Source organism: Amyelois transitella, chromosome Z, assembly GCF_032362555.1.
Source record: "Amyelois transitella isolate CPQ chromosome Z, ilAmyTran1.1, whole genome shotgun sequence".
Taxonomy (NCBI): Eukaryota; Metazoa; Arthropoda; class Insecta; order Lepidoptera; family Pyralidae; genus Amyelois; species Amyelois transitella.
Window position 1 is genome coordinate 12,949,075 of NC_083535.1, and position 19,875 is coordinate 12,968,949.

At 37.4% G+C, this 19,875-nt stretch overlaps 1 protein-coding gene across 1 annotated transcript in view; it reads left to right on the top strand.

Annotated features, from left to right (window-relative positions):
- LOC106136722 (glucose transporter type 1) overlaps window positions 1–19,875 on the top strand; it is a 33,116-nt gene that overhangs the window by 4,301 nt on the left and 8,940 nt on the right. The window contains exons 2-9 of the mRNA XM_060953689.1: window positions 2,783–2,879; window positions 7,977–8,142; window positions 12,207–12,344; window positions 16,376–16,471; window positions 16,983–17,143; window positions 17,712–17,836; window positions 18,206–18,376; window positions 19,004–19,140. Of these exons, the coding sequence (XP_060809672.1) occupies window positions 2,783–2,879; window positions 7,977–8,142; window positions 12,207–12,344; window positions 16,376–16,471; window positions 16,983–17,143; window positions 17,712–17,836; window positions 18,206–18,376; window positions 19,004–19,140 (1,091 nt within the window). The remainder of the gene's footprint in view (window positions 1–2,782; window positions 2,880–7,976; window positions 8,143–12,206; window positions 12,345–16,375; window positions 16,472–16,982; window positions 17,144–17,711; window positions 17,837–18,205; window positions 18,377–19,003; window positions 19,141–19,875) is intronic.

Consider the following 19,875-nt stretch of genomic DNA (forward strand, 5'->3'; position numbering starts at 1 on the left):
GATCATTATATCTTCCTTGTACAATATAAATTTAACATCATCCCTTTGTGCTAGACAAACCAATTACTCAACAAAGGATTTTTAAACTAAATAATCGCGGCGTTTTTCCTTGATAATAATTAAAAGGTCAGTTTTATTAGAACAATTGCGTAGCTCGGCCGGCAAAAGGATTTAAAAACCAAATAATCACATAGCTTCTTCTTTTATTAAAGGTCATTCCTGTTGTGTTAGGCCAGTGTTCCTCAAAGTGGGACACGTACGTCTACGTTCAACGTACATTCGATCAGAAGTAGAAGTACCCCACTTCCGATCGTAAAAGACGACTAAGGGGTAGGCTTATAAACTTGGTATTCTTCTTTTAGGCGGTGGGCTAGCAACCTGTCTACAAACTTATAGCCAAAAAGCTGAACGTGGCCTATCTTCTCGTGGTCTTTTCAAGACTGTTGGCTCTGTCTACCCCGCAAGGGATATAGACGTGATTGTAGGTTTGTATGTATGTATATTATTGCAGCACACCAATGATATTTGTTTATGTATTTGCTAGTTAAGATTTTGTTGTTTTTATACAATGTATTTGGCGTGTGTAGGAATAAAAAAAAATAAAGTATGAATAACTTTTTAATCAAATATAAAATTACTTTTATTTATTTCATCTATTTCAATGTTTAATATAGCAAATCTTATGGCATCACTCGCGAATCTATATCTTTTTTACGATATGCTCATCAAAAACCAGTATTTCAATTGATGGTCTCGAAAGCCTGATAAAAGTACGTGTAATATAAAGTTTGAGAACCTCTGCCGTAAGACAACTCAGTCGCCAGCCAACAAAGGATTAAAAACCTAATAATCACACAGCTTTTCCCTTCATTAAATTGAAAGGTCATTCTTATTGTGTCAGACAATTCAATTACTCTGAAGCACTTATTATTTTCCAGTTTCCATTTCGAATTATTCTTTCCGTCCGGCCCGCTCAGAAATTTATTATTAATTAAAGGCCGCCTATGACTTCGTCCGCATGAAAAACCTATCAATCCTGCGGGAACTCTGGGATAAACAGTAGCCTATGTGTTACTCTGAGTCTTCAGCTACCTACATATCATTCATCGTAATCGGTCCAGTAGTTTTTGCGTGAAAGAGTAACAAACATCCGTACTGACATACTAACTAACTGTCGCATTCATAATATTAGTAGTTAGATAACGTTTGAATCATATCTTCTCATTCAAATCACTCGCCGTGCGGTTTTACTGGAATAAGGCAGTTGCATTTATTCAAAATTCAAATTCAAAATTGTTTATTTCTTAAAGCAAATTATACAAAAAGGATGTGATTGGAGTCTCCTCTTAAGCATGCAAGCCTATTTGCCTTAGTATTTGTAAATGTCAGTAAATGAATAATAATTTTTATTTATGACTACAACCATGATCTATTCTCATCTCTTTCCCGGCTTGTTATCGTTATCGGACCAATAAGAATCCTTTATAGGACCGCATGATACTCTGAATTTCAAACCGTAATTCGATCACAAATTTTTCTCTTACCGAGATTTTTTATCTGTGCTATGTTTTCGTAATTATTGTTTTAATAACATTGTTTAAGTATTATTACTATTTGCATGCTGTTTAGGTGAAAATTGGTGCCGTGTGGTTCCCGGCACCCATATAAAAAAAGAATAGGACCACTCTGTCTTGTTCCCATGGATGTCGTAAAAGGCGAGTAAATGATAAGCTTAAAAACTTGGCAGTCTTCTTTTAGGCGACGGGCTAGCAACCTGTCACTATTTCAATCATTAAGCCAAAAAGATGAACGTGGCCTATCAGTCTTTTCAAGACTGTTGGCTCTGTCTACCCCGCGAAGGGAAATAGACGTGATAATATGTATTAGGTGCAAATTATAACTTATTTTATTACAAATCTTTTAACTAAATCAAAAATAAATTCTATACTAGGACAAAATTGGACCATACCTAACCTACAGTACGATTATGACGAACTTTTGATTCACATAGCTGCAATGTAGTTATCTACGCTTTGACAAACTGACTAGCTTCGCCGTGATATATTGGAAATTCCGCAGGCCAACGCTTATAACAGCATTACTGTGTGCCAAATTTCAGCCCGATCTGCCTAATAACGAACTCTGTTTATAGATCATTTAGTCTAATTCAATTTTCCTATAAGTATGCATGTGGAGTTTGCACTGACTGAATTTGTACGATGATGTGTATGTACGTACATACATTGCGGGTAGTTGCTACGGCACTATATCTTTTTTTTTATTTTAATCTTTATTTAAATAAAGGACTTTTGTCTTAAACACATGTCAGTCCTATTTAACAGATCTTAAATTTAACACAAGGTGCTAATAGAATCGTAAATTATATTACATACAGGTTTGATACTTGTGTGGATTATCATCAAAAGTCCAATAATCCACACAAGCACAAGCAAGCATCAGAAGCAGGTTTGTTCAGAATACCACTATATCTTAGTTGTGTTGTTTTTAACGTCACCCAAACTCGCGATTAGCTTAGTGCCCTTCAAAATTGATTAAAAAACCCCGTTTATCGTGGCCATTGAAGCTAATTGGCAATACGGTGTTGAAATTGGTTCGGTATCATCTCCAAACAACCCAGGGCGCGATACTTGCGAGCTAAACTAACGATAATCTCTGCGCCAATCCAGTTATTAAACATATAAGTCATCCCGTCGAAATAAGACGCGCTGTAAAACTTTGTGCGGGTAGATTTAAAAAAAATAAACAAGGAGTTTTCACACAGTGGTACCTGATCATGAGGCCAGGGAGGCCGGAGGCAAGCTGACACGATATGCGACGACGGAGGAGGACGAGACGACACTCAGGGAGCTTCTACTTAGGTACGTTCCACACCCTAGCGCAAGACGAAGACTAGCTTACCGCCTTTATTACTGGCTTCATTTGCATTCGGTTAAAGGATCTGTGTGTCAATGTGTCTACCTCTATCAACATTCTCACTTTGGCTTGGCATCCGAAATATCTTGTATTGCAGATATAATGATGCGTTCAGTTAGCAAGTTGGCCGATCACCTCACTATCTCCTCTACCATGACATGGGACCATAGCACCGTGGTTAGCGTCAATGGCCATGAGAAACAGGGTCTAGGCGTCAGTCTAGATTCTGCACATCACTGTGTTGGAAATCGACACTTTGAATTTCTCATTCGTAGGCGGAAAGCAAGTGGTTGCTCGCATGTGTGTGATAGTAATGTGTTTTATATAGTTTATTAGACATGTTCTTTTTTTTTAATATTCCAAAGGAATTGATGCTTTTGTCATTACAAGAATACGGTCAAGTCGGGCTTTGCGGGAAAACATGAACTGTCAAATTTAAAAAAAGAAAATCATAAACTGACATTGAAGTTTGCAAAATGCAAATTTAAATACTAAAGCACTCCTCTTATTAATGAAAGAATGAAAAGATATTCAAATAATATTTTCGAAAACCGGAAAATGACAGGATGTTAGTGTCTCGATTCACAATGTATTTATTAAAAGCTACAACCATTTGTGAGTCGCTGAAAACAGTTTTTGTTTTGTAATATGAAAATAAAATAATATGTTCCCGGTCATTTTCCTGTCAAATTTGTTTCACCGCGAGCGAGCAAGCGTATGCGGATTTCCGGCGGCATTTCGCAAAACGAATCACTGATTATCACTTGCTTCGCTATTTTTTTAATTAAATTCACAATTCGAAGTTCACCGTTCACTTCATCAACAATTCTTCTTGAACATACCATAAGTATATATGAATCATTATAACGCAAACGTTTATCATTAATGTCAGCACCTTATGTAGTTTTCTTTCCTTCTTATTTCTTTAGTATTTATCAAAGTTATTGTTGAATATTTTAGACATGTGTAAGTTTTATAAGTATTTTTATGTATCACTCTTTGATTTTCACTTAAGTAGAATTAAAATTTTATGATAATTTATTTTTTAAAGCTCTTCAAAACGAGTTTTTGTGTGTATATTGTATACTTGTGTCTAGTTGTATGTTGTGAGCGTGAGTTTATATATATGTAAATGTATTTACACAACATGATCGATAAATATCTTCTATTTAATATATGTAAGTAATTACATAAGTATAATTAAGTATTATTTTCAGAATTATTGTATCTATATTATTAATCTACATATTTCATAACTTCGGCAAATTATAATTTATTGAAAGATATTTACATTTGTTGAATTTTTTATCTAGACGATGTCTATTCATTAATGTAAGATAAAAAATAACGAAAGAATGATTTGAAATAATAATAAATTAATAACTTTTCTAACAATCTCTGCAAATCCTAAAATAAAATTGACAGTTAAGTAAAAATTGCCTAATTTGTACATACTACCTAAAGGTAAACCTCATAATTTGTTTCCCTAAAACTCTCACCTTAGGTCTTGTAATATCTCCAACCTACATTGCATAAATTATTTTATAGTTCAGTCATGACAGTACATTAACAGACAGAAAAACAGACAGTCTCATTAACAATACACACATACATACATATGGTCACGTTTATATCCCTTGCGGGGTAGACAGAGCCTACAGTCTTGAAAAGAATGAATGGCCACATTCAGCTATTTGGCTTGATGATAGAATTGAAATTAAAAAAGAATCCCAAGTTAGTCACCTTTTACGACATCCATGGGAAAGAGATGGAGTGGTCCTATTCTTTTTTGCATTGGTGCCGGGAACCACACGGCATTAACGATATTAGTTTCATATCAGAGAATCAATATGGCTTCCCGAGCACTCGACGGAATTGGAATAGTTCAATTCATCAGATACGATAAAATAATGAATGTGCTGTGGTTTAAAGCTATACAATTAATCAGGCTGATACAAGCGTCCTGTTAATTCGTATTGGGGGCATTCGACAATACACATGCATCATTTTAATACCAATCGTACCTACCTATGTAGGTAGAAAACACAATGCCCCAGAATTATTTGGATATCTCGTTTTTAATTAAATTGACTTTTCGTTTTGGTGAAAACACGAAACGTTTAATTTTAACTGATTCCTGTTCATTTTTTTTTCACATTTCACCGTGTGAGCGATAGGCGGACGATATTTTTTAACTTATATGACCGATGTAATTTCAGTGGAATTCTGAATTTGTAAGTACTAATGCCAAAATTTGCCGTGTGGTTCCCGGCAGCGATATAAAAAAAGAATGGGACCACTCCATCTCAGTTCCCATGGATGTCGTAAGAGGCGACTAAGGGATAGGCTTATGAACTTGGGATTCTTGCTTTAGGCGATGGGCTAGCAACCTGTTACTATTTGAACCTTAATTCTATCTAAAGCTAAGCAGCTGAACGTGGCCTATCAGTCTCTTCAAGCCTGTTGGCTCTGTCTACCCCGCAAGGGATATAGACGTGACTATATGAATGAAAATGAATGAATTAATGAAACATACGAGTACATTATAATCAGATATTATGCAGTTGCTTGAGAGAAGTACCTCCTTTTTAAGAATCTTAACAAAAAATATAAATTCGAATATTTTTTTTATTTAATAATGTATACTTAAATATAGCTTGGTACTAAGAAATATTAAATATTTCTAATTTATTTTTTAAATTCAAATTCTAAACTATTAAGAATTCATTATTATGGGACACTTCAACATCACTTAATAATTGTCATAACTTTTTGTTTCACAACATTGGTTGACCTCAAATAAATTAGTCGTATCTACTTAAAACTAAATTTACTGCCGCTTCCAAAGCGCAAGTGAAGAAGAAGCGGTAACAAACTGTACTGCAGCATTTTCACAACAACTATCCAAACTTAGAATATAAATGTTTTATTACTTCATGTATGTATATTTCATTCAAAACATTAATTAATTAGAAGAAGCGGTAACAATCTGCACTAAAGCATTTTCTTCAACAACGTCAACCACACAACTATCGAAAACTCAGAATAGAAATGTTTTATTACTTAATGTACATATATTTCATTCAAAACATTAATTAATTAATTAATAAGCCCGAGTTTATTTCATTAATTTTACAGCCTTCATCTACTAAGTACACTCCTGAGTATTTCCCGCCTAGTCAAATTAATTCCTACAGCCTTTGGCCAGATCTCCCCAAACTGTAACTGCATCCACCCATTCAAATATGCATCGCCCCGCAGACGTTCTGAGTTGGAAACTTCCAAAATGTCTGTTCATCTCATGGGCATATCCAGAAATAGAGTTATACATACATAAATAAATAAATATCCATACATACATACATAATATCACGCCTCTTCCCCTGAGGGGTAGGCAGAGACTACCTCTTTCCACTTGCCACGATCTCTGCATACTTCGCTTCTCTTCGCTTCATCCATAAATAAATATATACGGGACTAATTACACAGATAGAGTTAGCCTCGAAGTAAGTTCGAGACTTTTGTTACGAGATACTAACTCAACAATACTATATTTTATAATAAATACTTATATATAGATAACCCAGAACAATCAGAAAAAGTTCTTCTCTCATCATGCCCTGGCCGGGAATCGAGCCCGGGAACACGATCTAACAAGAACTCATCAAAGAAAGCAACGCAAGCGCTGGTACGGAACCATAATGTTTCGAATCCGACTCTCATTTCACCGTGTTTTATATTTTAATAACCTTTCCTGTATATTTAAAAAAAAATGTGATGAAAACGAATAAGGAAATGATTTTTAATTTGATATTTAACGTCTTTGTAAGTCAAAGAAGTACCATTTAAATAACTGAACAATTTTCCTCAATTATAATAAAAATGTGCCGCCACCGCCCATATAAATTGGGAAATCTCTAATCATACTGTTGTTCAATTTGAATATAAGGAAAGTCTTATTTTTATTTTGTCAGGTATTTGCTCGTTACATTGTCCTCAACTTATAAATACTTTCAGAGAATTTCCCCTAAGTACCTAATGAATTATATTTTATCGAAATAAACAAACAGCTTAAAAATGAAAGAATGTTATTTAAGTACCTTCCTTAAAAGCAGACTAAGTATAGTAGTAAGTTAAGTTATAGTTTTTTTTTTCACATATTATATGCAAAGAAAATTGTTTTAAAATGCCTCTGATAATGTTAGAGAATACTGGCAATAAACACCCCCTGGGTGTGGAGTAACTTCCAGGGGAAAACTAAAAAAAAAACTTGCGAATACCAAAATGGCTTCTAGACACAAATACATATATAGAATTAATACACGCCTTCACGGCGCAGTCTCCGGCACTAATTTATCACAGAACATTCTGAAGAAGATTAAAAATTAATCAGTCTAGACTCACATTTCCTCCATGTATTTTTAATCGATTCATAATGCGATTCGATGTATTAAATCAAGGCACACGATATGGACAAAGCAGACGTGTTGAAATATGGAAATCTAAATATAAGTTGAAGGTACTTAGGTGTCTCTCGAAGCACTTTATTATAGATCGGGATCGGGATTTCAACTACATTTAGACGGGTGATAACTTTGTGTCTACGTTATTGTAACTCCTAATAATGGGTCGTTGTCGATGTAAAACTGGTTGTAGCTACTATTAGCATTTTAGCGATAACACATAATAAAAAAGCTCACCAAAAAAAAAAGACTTATAATCTTCAAATACCGGTTACCATGATGAGTTTAATGTTATATAAAAAAAACATTGTAATTTTTTGTGAGAATATTGAGTAGGTCTGAGAATCGGCCAACATCTATTTTTCATACCTCTTAGTGATAAGGATTGTCCATCTTTAACATTTTTTTTAACTAGAAATTACTTAAAAATTATTTATATGGCAAAACAACGTTTGCCGGGACAGCTAGTCATTTAAAAAAAAAACTCTATCCATGACCTGAAAATTATTGTAGCAACATACATACTTAAGCAACCATTTCTCTCTTCAGTAGTACTGATGTCGCGTTGTTTTGTGGCAGTCTTCAGAGACAGGTCAGCGTGATGAGTATGAATCTATCAGCGAAGTTGGACGACCTGCAGCGGGGAGACCGCCAATTGGAGACGACGGTCGCGCTCTGCGAGATCCGCACACAACTCCAGGAGCTTACCAAGAGCGTGGAGTCGTGCCAGAGCGAGGTCTCCGAGGTCAGTATTATTTATTTTAATTTTTTGTTTTTTTTTTTTTTGCTTCAACAGTCTGTGGAAATAAGCAAACTTTTTATTGTCACTAACTGGCCAACGATAATTTTTTTTTCTTTAATTGTGCCTTGGAAATAAGCAAACTTTTTATTGTCACTGTCACTGGCCAACGATAAGAATTCAAATGAAATAGAACGAAAATAGAAAAGTGACGATCGCAAGACTCGATTGTATTTAATGTATGTTATTGTTTTAACGCAAAAATTTTAAGTTCTAAATTAGTAGATTGGACAGGAACAGTGGAGTTTTAGTTGCATTTGTTGTTATATATTTCCCGTAACATATTATTATTTAAAAGTGCATAACATTGGAACTTTATATATAAAAAATAAAAAAAAGGACAATGAATAAAAAAATCTAATATATATATATATATATATATATGCACAGGACAAATTACACGGATTGTGTTAGCCTCGAAGTAAGATCGAGACTTGTGTTACGAGATACTAACTCTACGATACTGTATTTTATAATAATATAAATATAAAGTCACATGTCACGTCTATATCTCTTGCGGGGTAGACAGAGCCAACAGTCTTGAAAAGACTGAACGGCCACGTTCAGCAGTGTTCGGCTTAATGATAGAATTGAGATTCAAATAGTGACAGGTTGTTAGCCCATCGCCTAAAAGAAGAATCCCATGTTAATTAAGTCTATCCTTAGTCGGCTTTTACGACATCAACGGTAAAGAGATGGGAGTAGTCCTATTCTTTGTTTTTATATATATATGAAAATAATCTATGTATTTTCCTGTCACTACCTGTCACTATTTGAATCTCAATTAGTTCTATCATCAAGCTAAACAGCTGAGCGTGGCCTATCAGTTTTTTCCACACTGTTGGCTCTGTCCACCCCCGCAAATGATATAGACGTGATTGTATGTATGTATGTAACTTGATCGATTTGATTTCAATGCAACACCCCTGAAACGCTCGCCGCGCCCCTTATGTCCGTCAGCACGGCGGGAACGCGGTTGTGTCAACTTTGTAACAGCTATACGTCATTGAACCGGCTGTATTGAGGCCGGAAACTAATAGGGTCCATAGACATAGTGGTAGCTAGACACAGCGGATTTACTCCTCAAAATTATTGTAAAAATTTTAAAATGGTTAGTGTTGAGTCAAGGAGAAAGAAATAACTGTTGTTTTGCCTAATCTAAACAATTTTAATTAAAACTGCTGTTTTTAATTGTTAATTTAATGTTTGTTTGTCAACTATTTATTGCACATAAAAGGAATGTAAAAAAAATAGAAAACAGTCATTGGATATAGAAGAATATGTACAATGGCGTACTTATCCCAATCGGGATTTCTTCCAGTCAACCAAAATATAAAAGGAAATCCCAGAATCCAGAATGCTATTAAAAGCAGATGGGTTCATAGTCCTAATATTTAATTTAAATTATTTATATATATGTATATATCATAAATAAATTGTCTTTCTCCATATACTTAATTAGCAAGCTTGACTTTAAACTGTAACAATAATTTTATTAATGTTAATGACTCAGTTATAACAAGCTTTAAATGATAGACCTTCACATGTTCCTATGACCTCGCATGTATATTCACTGGCGGTGTCTATTTTTATCTATGTCTCAGTACCGCAGTTCGTCATTGGAGTTTCGACGTTGATGCAATATGTACAGTGGCGTGTAAATGAGTCTGTGAAATCGAATTTTCTAGTGATCGTATCGTAAGCATACTATGATCAGATGTATTTGTGTACTTATTACCTTATGCCGTGCCGTGTGGTTCCCGGCACCATTGGAAGAAAGAATGGGACCACTCCATCTCTTTCCCATGGATGTCGTAAAAGGCGACTAAGGGATATGCTTACAAACTTGGGATTCTTCTTATAGGCGACAGGCTAGCAACCTGTCACTATTTGAATCTCAATTCTATCATTAAGCCAAACAGCCGAACGTGGCGTATCAGTATTTTCAAGACTGCTGTCTCTGTCTACCCCGCAAGGAATAGATTATAAAGGCAAGTGATTATATGTATGTATATATGCACCATGATACAACTGGAGTCTTGTTATATCCATCAAATATAATGATTAGGTTTTAAAATCTGAAAGCGCGCCGAAGCATCGACATGTGTCTCTTGAATATTTTCCTCGTTATTTTCAACGAGCTTTCACTCGAAGCTTACTGTTTTCTAACGTAGGAAATTTTATAAATCCGTAAGATCGCACGGTAGACGTTAAGGACTTCTTTTCATGTAGGTACCGTAGTATTTCTTTTTTAAATTTAACGTTGGATTAATATGAAATTTTATAAATGTTGAGGAACACTGTGTAGTTTTATTTGCCGCCCACCAAGACGTGCCGAGCGAAGCGCAAGGATACTACCTACTACTTGATTTTTTTTTTCGAAATACTTAGACCCCCTCTGTGACGCAGCGGTAGTGAGCTTGTCTGTGACACCGGAGGTCCCGGGTTCGAATCTCGGCCAGGGCATGATGAGAAACGAACTTTCTCTGATTGTCCTGGGTCTTGGATGTTTATCTATATAAGTATTTATTATAAAATATAGTACCGTTGAGTTAGTATCTCGTAACACAAGTTTCGGACTTACTTCGAGGCTAACTCAATCAGTGTAATTTGTCCCGTATATATTTTATTTATTAACTTAGTTGTTTTGTTTAAACTCGTAGGTATTACTTTGGTTTGCTAATTGATTTCCCATTTTTCCCATTTGATACTAAAATACCGACAGCTATGAATGATGGGCGGTGTTAAGGAAAGTATGAGTAAAAGAAGTGACCATTAGTGTGTTGACAATTGACAGATGCAATTGAAAAAAGAACTAACATACTTACTGTGCCGACCTCAAGTAAATAGTGGGAAAAGTTAACGACAAAGAAAGCTTAAATATTAAAATTAGACTTTTGAAGTCAGAATTATTATTTCGACTACTCATAAAATCACATAAATAGAGTTTTAACACATAGAAAACTAAACAGTTTTTAATAATACATATAGATATACATATGATCACGTCTATATCCCTAGCGGGGTAGACAGAGACACCAGTCTTAAAAAGACTGATAGGCCACTCTCAGCTTGTAATGGTGCCACATAAAACCACAGAGCACAATAATTACTATATTTTATATATTAATAACTTTGGAAATAAAACATAGTTTAGCTATCTTATGAGACCGTCAATAATTCCTTTTATATATACTTAGATAAAATTTAATCCCCACAGATAATAATTACAGCGTTTCATAGCCCATTTCTGTATCAATTATATCCTTTGGGATTACAGTGGACGTGTCTTCGGCGCGATCGCTCGGATCATCGAGTCTATATCTGATGACTATTATGAATTGTAGAATTTGTTTGTTCAGCTCAGCGCGAGGATAGAATGGGCATTTATTTTATTAGAGCTTTATTACCGACGATATGATGGTATTTGTTTAATTTATCACTGATTGGTTTTGTGTTTATCGAGTGCCGTGTGGTTTAAGGCACCATTAGAAACAAAGAATAGGACCACTCCAACTCTTTTCCATGGATGTGGTAAAAGGCGACTAAGGGATAGGCTTATAAACTTGGGATTGTTCTTTTAGGCGACAGACTACCAACCTGTCACTATTTGAATCTCAATCCTATCATTAAGCCGGTACCTGGCCTATCATTCTTTTAAAGACTGTTGGCTCTGTCTACCCCGCAGGGGATATAGACGTGACAATATGTATGTATGTATGAACTTTTTTCTACAGTCTAGTTAAATTTTAATTAGATTAATTTTACTTAAGGTCTTACCAACAACGATTAACTGAAATCATGAATGTACATACATAAATACATAAAATCACGCCTCTTTCTCGGAGGAGTAGCCAGAGACTACCTCTTTCCACTTGCCACGATCTCTGCATACTTCCTTCGCTTCATCCACATTCATAACTCTTTTCATGAATGTAATTTTCGGTAATAATAACAGATCACTATAGCATAGTTAACTCCACAATTATCAACTGCTGTATCCCCCCCAGGTGAAACGGGACATGGTGGCCATCAAGCAGGAGCTGGACACGGTGCAGCAGGTGAAGGAGGAGATCGAGGAGCTGCGGGAGTACGTGGACCGGCTGGAGGAGCACTCGCAGAGGCGGAAACTGCGCCTGTTGGAGCAGGTTCGTTCTTGCCATTAAGTTAACTAACTTCAAGGTTTCCAAGAGGTATCTAGCAGGAGCAAGTGTTAGAGAAGCTGTAGGTCTATAATCTTTGGAAGAAAACTTACCAAGACGATTTACCAGGAAGCCGCCTGATGACAGCGAGCTACTTAACTTGGTGAGAGCCAATGAGTCCAAAAGAGAGATCTGGAATTTTGTAGCGTCTTCAGCCGGCGAAGCGGAAGGCAAGGAAGACCTTGGCAGCAGCCGCATATTAACTAGCGACCCGCCCCGGTTTTGCACGGACATCAAGCAGGGACTGGATACAGTAGGTGAAGGAGGAGGTCGAGGAGCTGCGGGAGTACGTGGACCGGCTGGAGGAGCACTCGCAGAGGCGGAAACTGCGGCTGTTGGAGCAGGTTCGTTCTTGCCATTAGGTTAGCTAACATCAAGGTTTCCAAGAGGTATCTAGCAGGTGCAAGTGTTAGAGAAGCTGTAGGTCTATAATTTTTGGAAGAAAATTAACCAAGAAGATTTAACAAGAAGCCATCTGATGACAGCGAGCTACTTAACTTGGTGAGAGCCAATGAGTCCAAAGAGGAGATTCGGAATTTTGTAGCGTCTTCAGCCGGCGAAACGGGAGGCAAGGAAGACCTTGGCAGCGTCTACAAATTAACTAGCGACCCGCCCCGGTTTTGCACGGACATCAAGCAGGGACTGGATACAGTAGGTGAAGGAGGAGATCGAGGAGCTGCGGGAGTACGTGGACCGGCTGGAGGAGCACTCGCAGAGGCGGAAACTGCGGCTGTTGGAGCAGGTTCGTTCTTGCCATTAGGTTAGCTAACATCAAGGTTTCCAAGAGGTATCTAGCAGGTGCAAGTGTTAGAGAAGCTGTAGCTCTATAATCTTTGGAAGAAAACAATAGTGTTTAAAGCAAGCGTAGGGGCGGGAGTTTAGCGTAAGAAATGAGATTTAGCAAGAAGCCGCCTGATGACAGCGAGCTACTTAACTTGGTGAGAGCCAATGAGTCCAAAAGAGGAGATTCGGAATTTTGTAGCGTCCTCAGCCGGCGAAGCGGGAGGCAAGGAAGACCTTGGCAGAAAGGTAAGAGGTAACCTAAGAGGTATCTAGCAGGAGCAGGATAAGAGACGCTGTAAAAGCAAATTCTTGCTTGCCCTTTTTCTAGACCTATAAATTTTTAGAGAACGAGAGTAGGGACGTGAGTTAGTAGGAATTGGCCGCCTGAGGATAGAGGAAGTTAGCTACTTAAGTTGGGGAGCTGAAGCTGACCAAATGAGCGAAGATCCGGGGCCTGTGCGCGCGCGCATAACGTAAGCCCGAGGGCTTGCTGAGGGAGATAGGGAAGACTTTGGTGTACTTACTTACATACATACATAAAATCACGCCTCTTTCCCGGAGGGGTAGGCAGAGACTACCTCTTTCCACTTGCCACGATCTCTGCTTACTTCCTTCGCTTCATCCACATTCATAACTCTCTTCGTAACTTCATAACTAGCTCGGCGGTTTCGGGTACTTTTGACCTGACCCTTTACCAGGACGTCCTTAATTTGATCAAGATACGTTCGTCTAGGTCTTCCCACTCCGACCTTTCCCTCCACACTCTCCTTGTATATCTGCTAAGGCAACCTGTTTTCATTCATCCTCAACATTAGTTTTGTGTACCAACTTAATTTCATCAAAATCCGTAGCACATTTTGCGTTTAAGAACAATCTTAATAAACTTTCGATTGTATGATACACGTTACGTTCCTACGAAATTCAAATCAAAAATTACATCATAAAGAAAAGCGCTTTATGACGAAACGTCCTTGAAAAGAAACATGTAAATATGTAGATGCGATAACATGGCAATCTGTGCCGTGATGTGACCGGCTTGCATGTTACCAAGAGAGATTGTATTTAAAGTTAACAGCGGCCTCTACATTTTGCAAACTCTATATATACTCTATAGATACCAAGTTATTCATAACGTGCTTTCTTTTTTGTATTGGTGCCGTGTGGTTCAAGGCACCAATACAAAAAAGAATAGGACCACTCCATCTCTTTCCCATGGATGTCGTAAAAGGCGAGTAAGGAATAGGCTTACAAGATTCTTTTTTAAGGGGATGGGCTAACAACGTGTCACTATTTGAATTTCAATTCTATCCTTAAGCCAAACAGCTGAACGTGGCCTATCAGATTTTTCAAGACAGTTCGGCTCTGTCAAGGGATATAGACGTGATTATATGTATGTAGATAAACATTCAAGACGAAAGCGAAACATCGTTTGTATAAAATTTTGCTGGTAAAGGGGATTCTTAAACAGCTGTTCAAAGAAATTCACGAGGACAAAAGCGATCGCTTCGTGTATTTTAAAATCTCTGGCTTTGAGATACAAAGGCGCTCCATTCACGAACGGATTATGCTCTCAACAACGGCATGGACACGCGTCTGAATACTAGAGACGCTATTAAGACCTAGGTTAAGATGGGATTGGTTGTAAGAATGTTTCAGTTCATACATACATACATACATAAACTCACGCCTCTTTCTCGGAGGGGTAGGCAGAGACTACCTCTTTCTCTGTTTCAGTTCAACTTGCGATAAAGGATAAAAGATAGTTATAGTTAGGGAAGATACTGTATTGTGATTGATAGAAGATACTGGATTGAGTGCCGTGTAGTTCCCGGCACCAATACAAAAAAGAATAGGACCACTCCGTCTCTTTCCCATGGATGTCGTAAAAGGCGACTAAGGAATAGGCTTACAAACTTGGGTCTTCTGTTTTAGGCGATGGGCTACCTGTCACTATTTGAATCTCAATTCTATCATCAAGCCAAATAGCTGAACGTGGCCATTCAGTCTTTTCAAGTCTGTTGGCTCTGTCTACCCCGCAAGGGATATAGACGTGACCATATGTATGTATGTGATTGATAGCGTTGGTGGTCGAATCGGGATGTTTCGCGGTTAGAATGATGCGCAGAAAAGTACAGGTTCGATTCCAAGCTTGGTCATGTACCGATGACTTTATTCGAAGTAATGTACATTAGTTTGAATACTAACCGATGTTGTTACGGTGAGGGAAAACGTCGTGTGGAAACCTGCACATTCAGGCATCTGGATGTAACCATGATCGATCCAATACGGGTTAGGTTTCCCTGTAAAGGTTGCAATGATCAGACGGGAGTCGCTTCGTGTTAAAACCTGACTCACCCAATCCAGGATCCATGGTCAAAGGCATACCCCGGGCTCCTCTCCAGAGTGGTGAAGATGCAACCGGGACTAAAGCCAGAAAGAAGAAGATACTGGATTGGTCTGGCACAGGGTCAGGGAAAAAGTGGTGGCAAATGACCCAGTTCTAGCATTGGGCTAGTGTAGGCTAAATAGATAGGTGGCTCCATTGTTATATATACATACATACATACATATGGTCACGTCCATATCCCATGCGGGGTAGACAGTGCCAACAGACTTGGAGAATAAATGACCACGTTCAGCTATTTGGCTTAGTGATAGAATTGAGATTCAAATAGTGACAGGTTGCTAGCCCATCGCCTAAAAGAAGAATCCTAAGTTTACAAGCCTATCCCTTAGTCGCCTTTTACGACATCCATGGGAAAGAGATGGAGTAGTCCTATTCTTTTTTGTATTGGTGCCGGGAACCACACGGCACTCTCTGCTCCATTGTTACAATGTTGTAATCATATCTCTCCGTTCACAACATCAAGTAACCTCAACAGACGTATTTAAAACAACTTGTTTATTTTAAGAAAATAAATCTAGAAATAGTTACTTTAAACTTTTTAATGCCAATATAAATAATGTGAATGAAAGTTTAGGATAACAGAAACCGATCTAGTTGAAATATAATAACATGAACTGGTAAACCACGGTCAGCTGTATGATAGAATTGATATTCAAATATCCCTTTATCGCCTTTAACGAAATCTATGGGAAAGATATCGAGGTTCTATTCAAACTTGCCGGAAACCACAAAAACACTTTATAGAACCAACCACAATGTGGACATGATCCGAATATGTTTGTTCCAGGGTCTTACCTTCTTCTTATCCTACGCCATCTTGGCTGCTGTGCTCGGCATGCTGCAGTTCGGTTACAACACTGGTGTCATCAACGCTCCTGGCAAAGTAAGTGGCGTCCATCATCACCATGGTTGCGTGTTCCCTAAGGAGAACCTTGGATTCGCTTCGACAGCTGCACAAAAATGCCTATTCGCGGACATCATCTCTACGATCTTATTAAAATTTTAATTACATATAATTATAATTATTGAATTTAAAATTAAGTTTTAGTATAAATAGAAAGGCAGACTTTAAATCCAAAAAAGAATTTAGAAGAAAGTAATGCTCCTGTGAGATCTTCGGCAGTAAATTTAACGCGAGTGAAGGCAATGGAAAAAAAGAGATAAATTGGAGAGAAAACGGGCAAAAATTGTTCAGTAATAATACAGATATTACAAAATTTGCTATTTCACCTGTGAAAAATGTAAGGTGTAATTTCGGGTCTTGCACTACCATCATGGATAATTTCATAAAAATCTGACCAGCCATTTGGCCGTGACAGCTTAAAAGATATTACACCTATCGCATTTGTAATAATGGTATTGATCTTAAGTATATCTTCTGTTCTTTCAAACAGAATATCGCAAACTTCATGAAAGACGTTTACAAGAACCGATACGGCATGGACCTTCACGATGACACCGTAAACCGTCTGTACTCCATCGCAGTCAGCATATTTGCCATCGGCGGCATGCTGGGAGGATTCTCTGGTGGCATGATCGCGAATCGGTTTGGCAGGTAAACTAAATTACAAATTGTATCCATCAAAATATTGTCAAAATATAGAAGATGTGCATTCGTCCACGATTTAGATTTAAGAGATTCTATATTTGTAAATTGACGGCCGGTGAAAATGTTGCAGTGTAGTTTGTTCCGCCGCTTCTTCTACACATGCGCTTTGGAGGCAGTAGTAGTTATAATTAGATTTAAATGATGTGTATCCAAATACTTGTATCCAAAGTACAATTTCCTTAATTTATGATTTAAATGTGTCAATTTTGCTCAAACTAATTGCGATCGGCAACTGTTTTTCAAAAAGATTTGAGCCTCTGGTACCTATACACATAGAATTAATCCAGCAGCTATATTTAATAATCTTAATCTTTATTAAGATTATTAAATATAGCTGCTTAAATTAATAATCTGTAAACCAGGTGGCATTCGGAGAAATTATCATTTCGTTTTATATAGACGACTTATCCAAGTAAAGTCGTTGCATTTTGTCACTATGACGCAGCAGCTTAAATAGAATTGATGATTTGTATTCGTGATATCGATATTAAATTTTCATCCATGCCCAAACCAGGAAAGGCGGTTTATTGCTCAACAACATCCTCGGCATCAGCGGCGCTAGTCTCATGGGCTTCACCAAGATCTCACACTGCTACGAGCTGCTTATTTTCGGAAGGTTCATCATTGGAGTCAACTGCGGTAATAGTTTTATCTGTTTCCTGTTTGTTGTGTTCTGTTTCATTATCATTATTCTGGTGTTTGCGCCGATTTCTTCCAGAAATTATGAGGTCACAATCCAAGAATTCAGTTACTTTAGTCTTACTGTTTCAATACCATTATTCTGGTGTTTGCGCTGATTTCTTCCAGAAATTATGAGGTCACAATCCAAGAATTCAGTTACTTTAGTCTTACTGTTTCATTATCATTATTCTGGTGTTTGCGCCGATTTCTTCCAGAAATTATGACAATCCAAGAATTCAGTTATTTTAGCCTCTGTTACGGAAGGTGATCTACCTTCTGTAAATTCTTCTTCTCAATCATTTCTTTGACATATAATTCTGTCTTCAGGTCTGAATACATCACTAGTGCCAATGTACATATCGGAGATTGCACCTCTCAACCTGCGCGGTGGACTGGGCACCGTGAACCAGCTGGCTGTGACCGTGGGGCTGCTGCTCTCCCAGGTCTTGGGGATCGAGCAGATCCTTGGGACTGATGAGGGGTGGCCCATTTTACTTGGTAACTACTTATGCGTCGCCACATATACTTTGTATGTTACAAATAAACACAAATATTACCGAATGGATTTTTAAAGAGTTCTTATGAACCATGTGCCGTGTGGTTCCCGGGACCAATACAAAAAAGAATAGGACCACTACATCTCTTTCCCATGGATGTCGTAAAAGGCGACTAAGGGATAAGCTTACAAACTTGGGGAGTCCAAACCGCCTTCAAAGATTATATTGATTTTCGTCCGAATGGTTTTTAAAGTAAAGGGTTCCATGAACTACCAACGAGATGGTAAAAGTACATAGATAATAATGGTTCTTTGCTTGTTTATATAAATTTATTATATTAAAAAATATTCGACATTTTGTTTCTCCTATACTAAACGGCAATTTAATATTTAAGGACCATATAAATACAATAGCAGGAAAGATCGCATCTGATCGCAAATGATATCATGACTACTTTTAAACAAGGATGCACAAGGAAAACACCTTCGTTTGTGCAATTCCTAGATATCCAGTTGCATTAAATTATCTTGTAGAGAACATTATATCCAATCACATGATGTCATCTTCCTCCTATACTTGTTCCGCCTACGTGTATACCTAGATGATGTACCAATCAATTGAATTCCAGGTTTAGCGATTTGTCCAGCAATCTTGCAACTGATTCTGCTGCCTGCATGTCCCGAGTCCCCCCGGTATTTGCTGATAACTCGTCAGTGGGAAGAAGAGGCAAGAAGGGCGCTCAGGAGGTTGAGAGCTAGTAACCAGGTAGAGTATTATGGATTAAAAACAATATAGGTATAACTTTATGAATGCCTCTGTGGCCTTTGGCGCAGCGGTAGTGCGCTTGTCTGTGGTCGGGAGGTGGTCGGAGGTCCCAGGTACAATTCCCGGCCAGGGCATGATGAGAAACGAACTTTCTCTGATTGGCCTGGGTCTTGGATGTTTATCTGTATAAGTATTTATTATAAATAATAGTATCGTTGAGTTAGTAACACAAGTGTAGAACTTACTTCGAGGCTAACTCAATCTGTGTAATTTGTCCCGTATATATTTATTTATATTTATTATTTATGAATCTCCGCTGAACCATCTATATTACTGAGGGTACAAAAATAAACAATATCTCCAGTCTGATCTCTCTTACTGTGATATCAAGGGAACCAAATCCAACTTGGGCAATAGCTTTTGCTTTAAGTGAAAGCTCTTCTATTCATTATCTATCATGATATCCATAGAGATGGATCAGTCTTCTTTTTCCTTACATACTCACCTCACTGAAGAGAAGCCCGGGAAGAGCTGTTTGACCATAATCCAGAATTGGTTTTTAACACGATGCGACTCCCATCTCCAAACATATATTTATCATACTCTAGACATTTTCTTTCTTTCTTGGTGTAGGTGTATATGTATTATATTTAGATATATATTCTGTATATATTTTATTATGTTCAAACATTTATTTATCTTGCTCTGCGCCAACGCCGATCTCCTGTTTGGTTT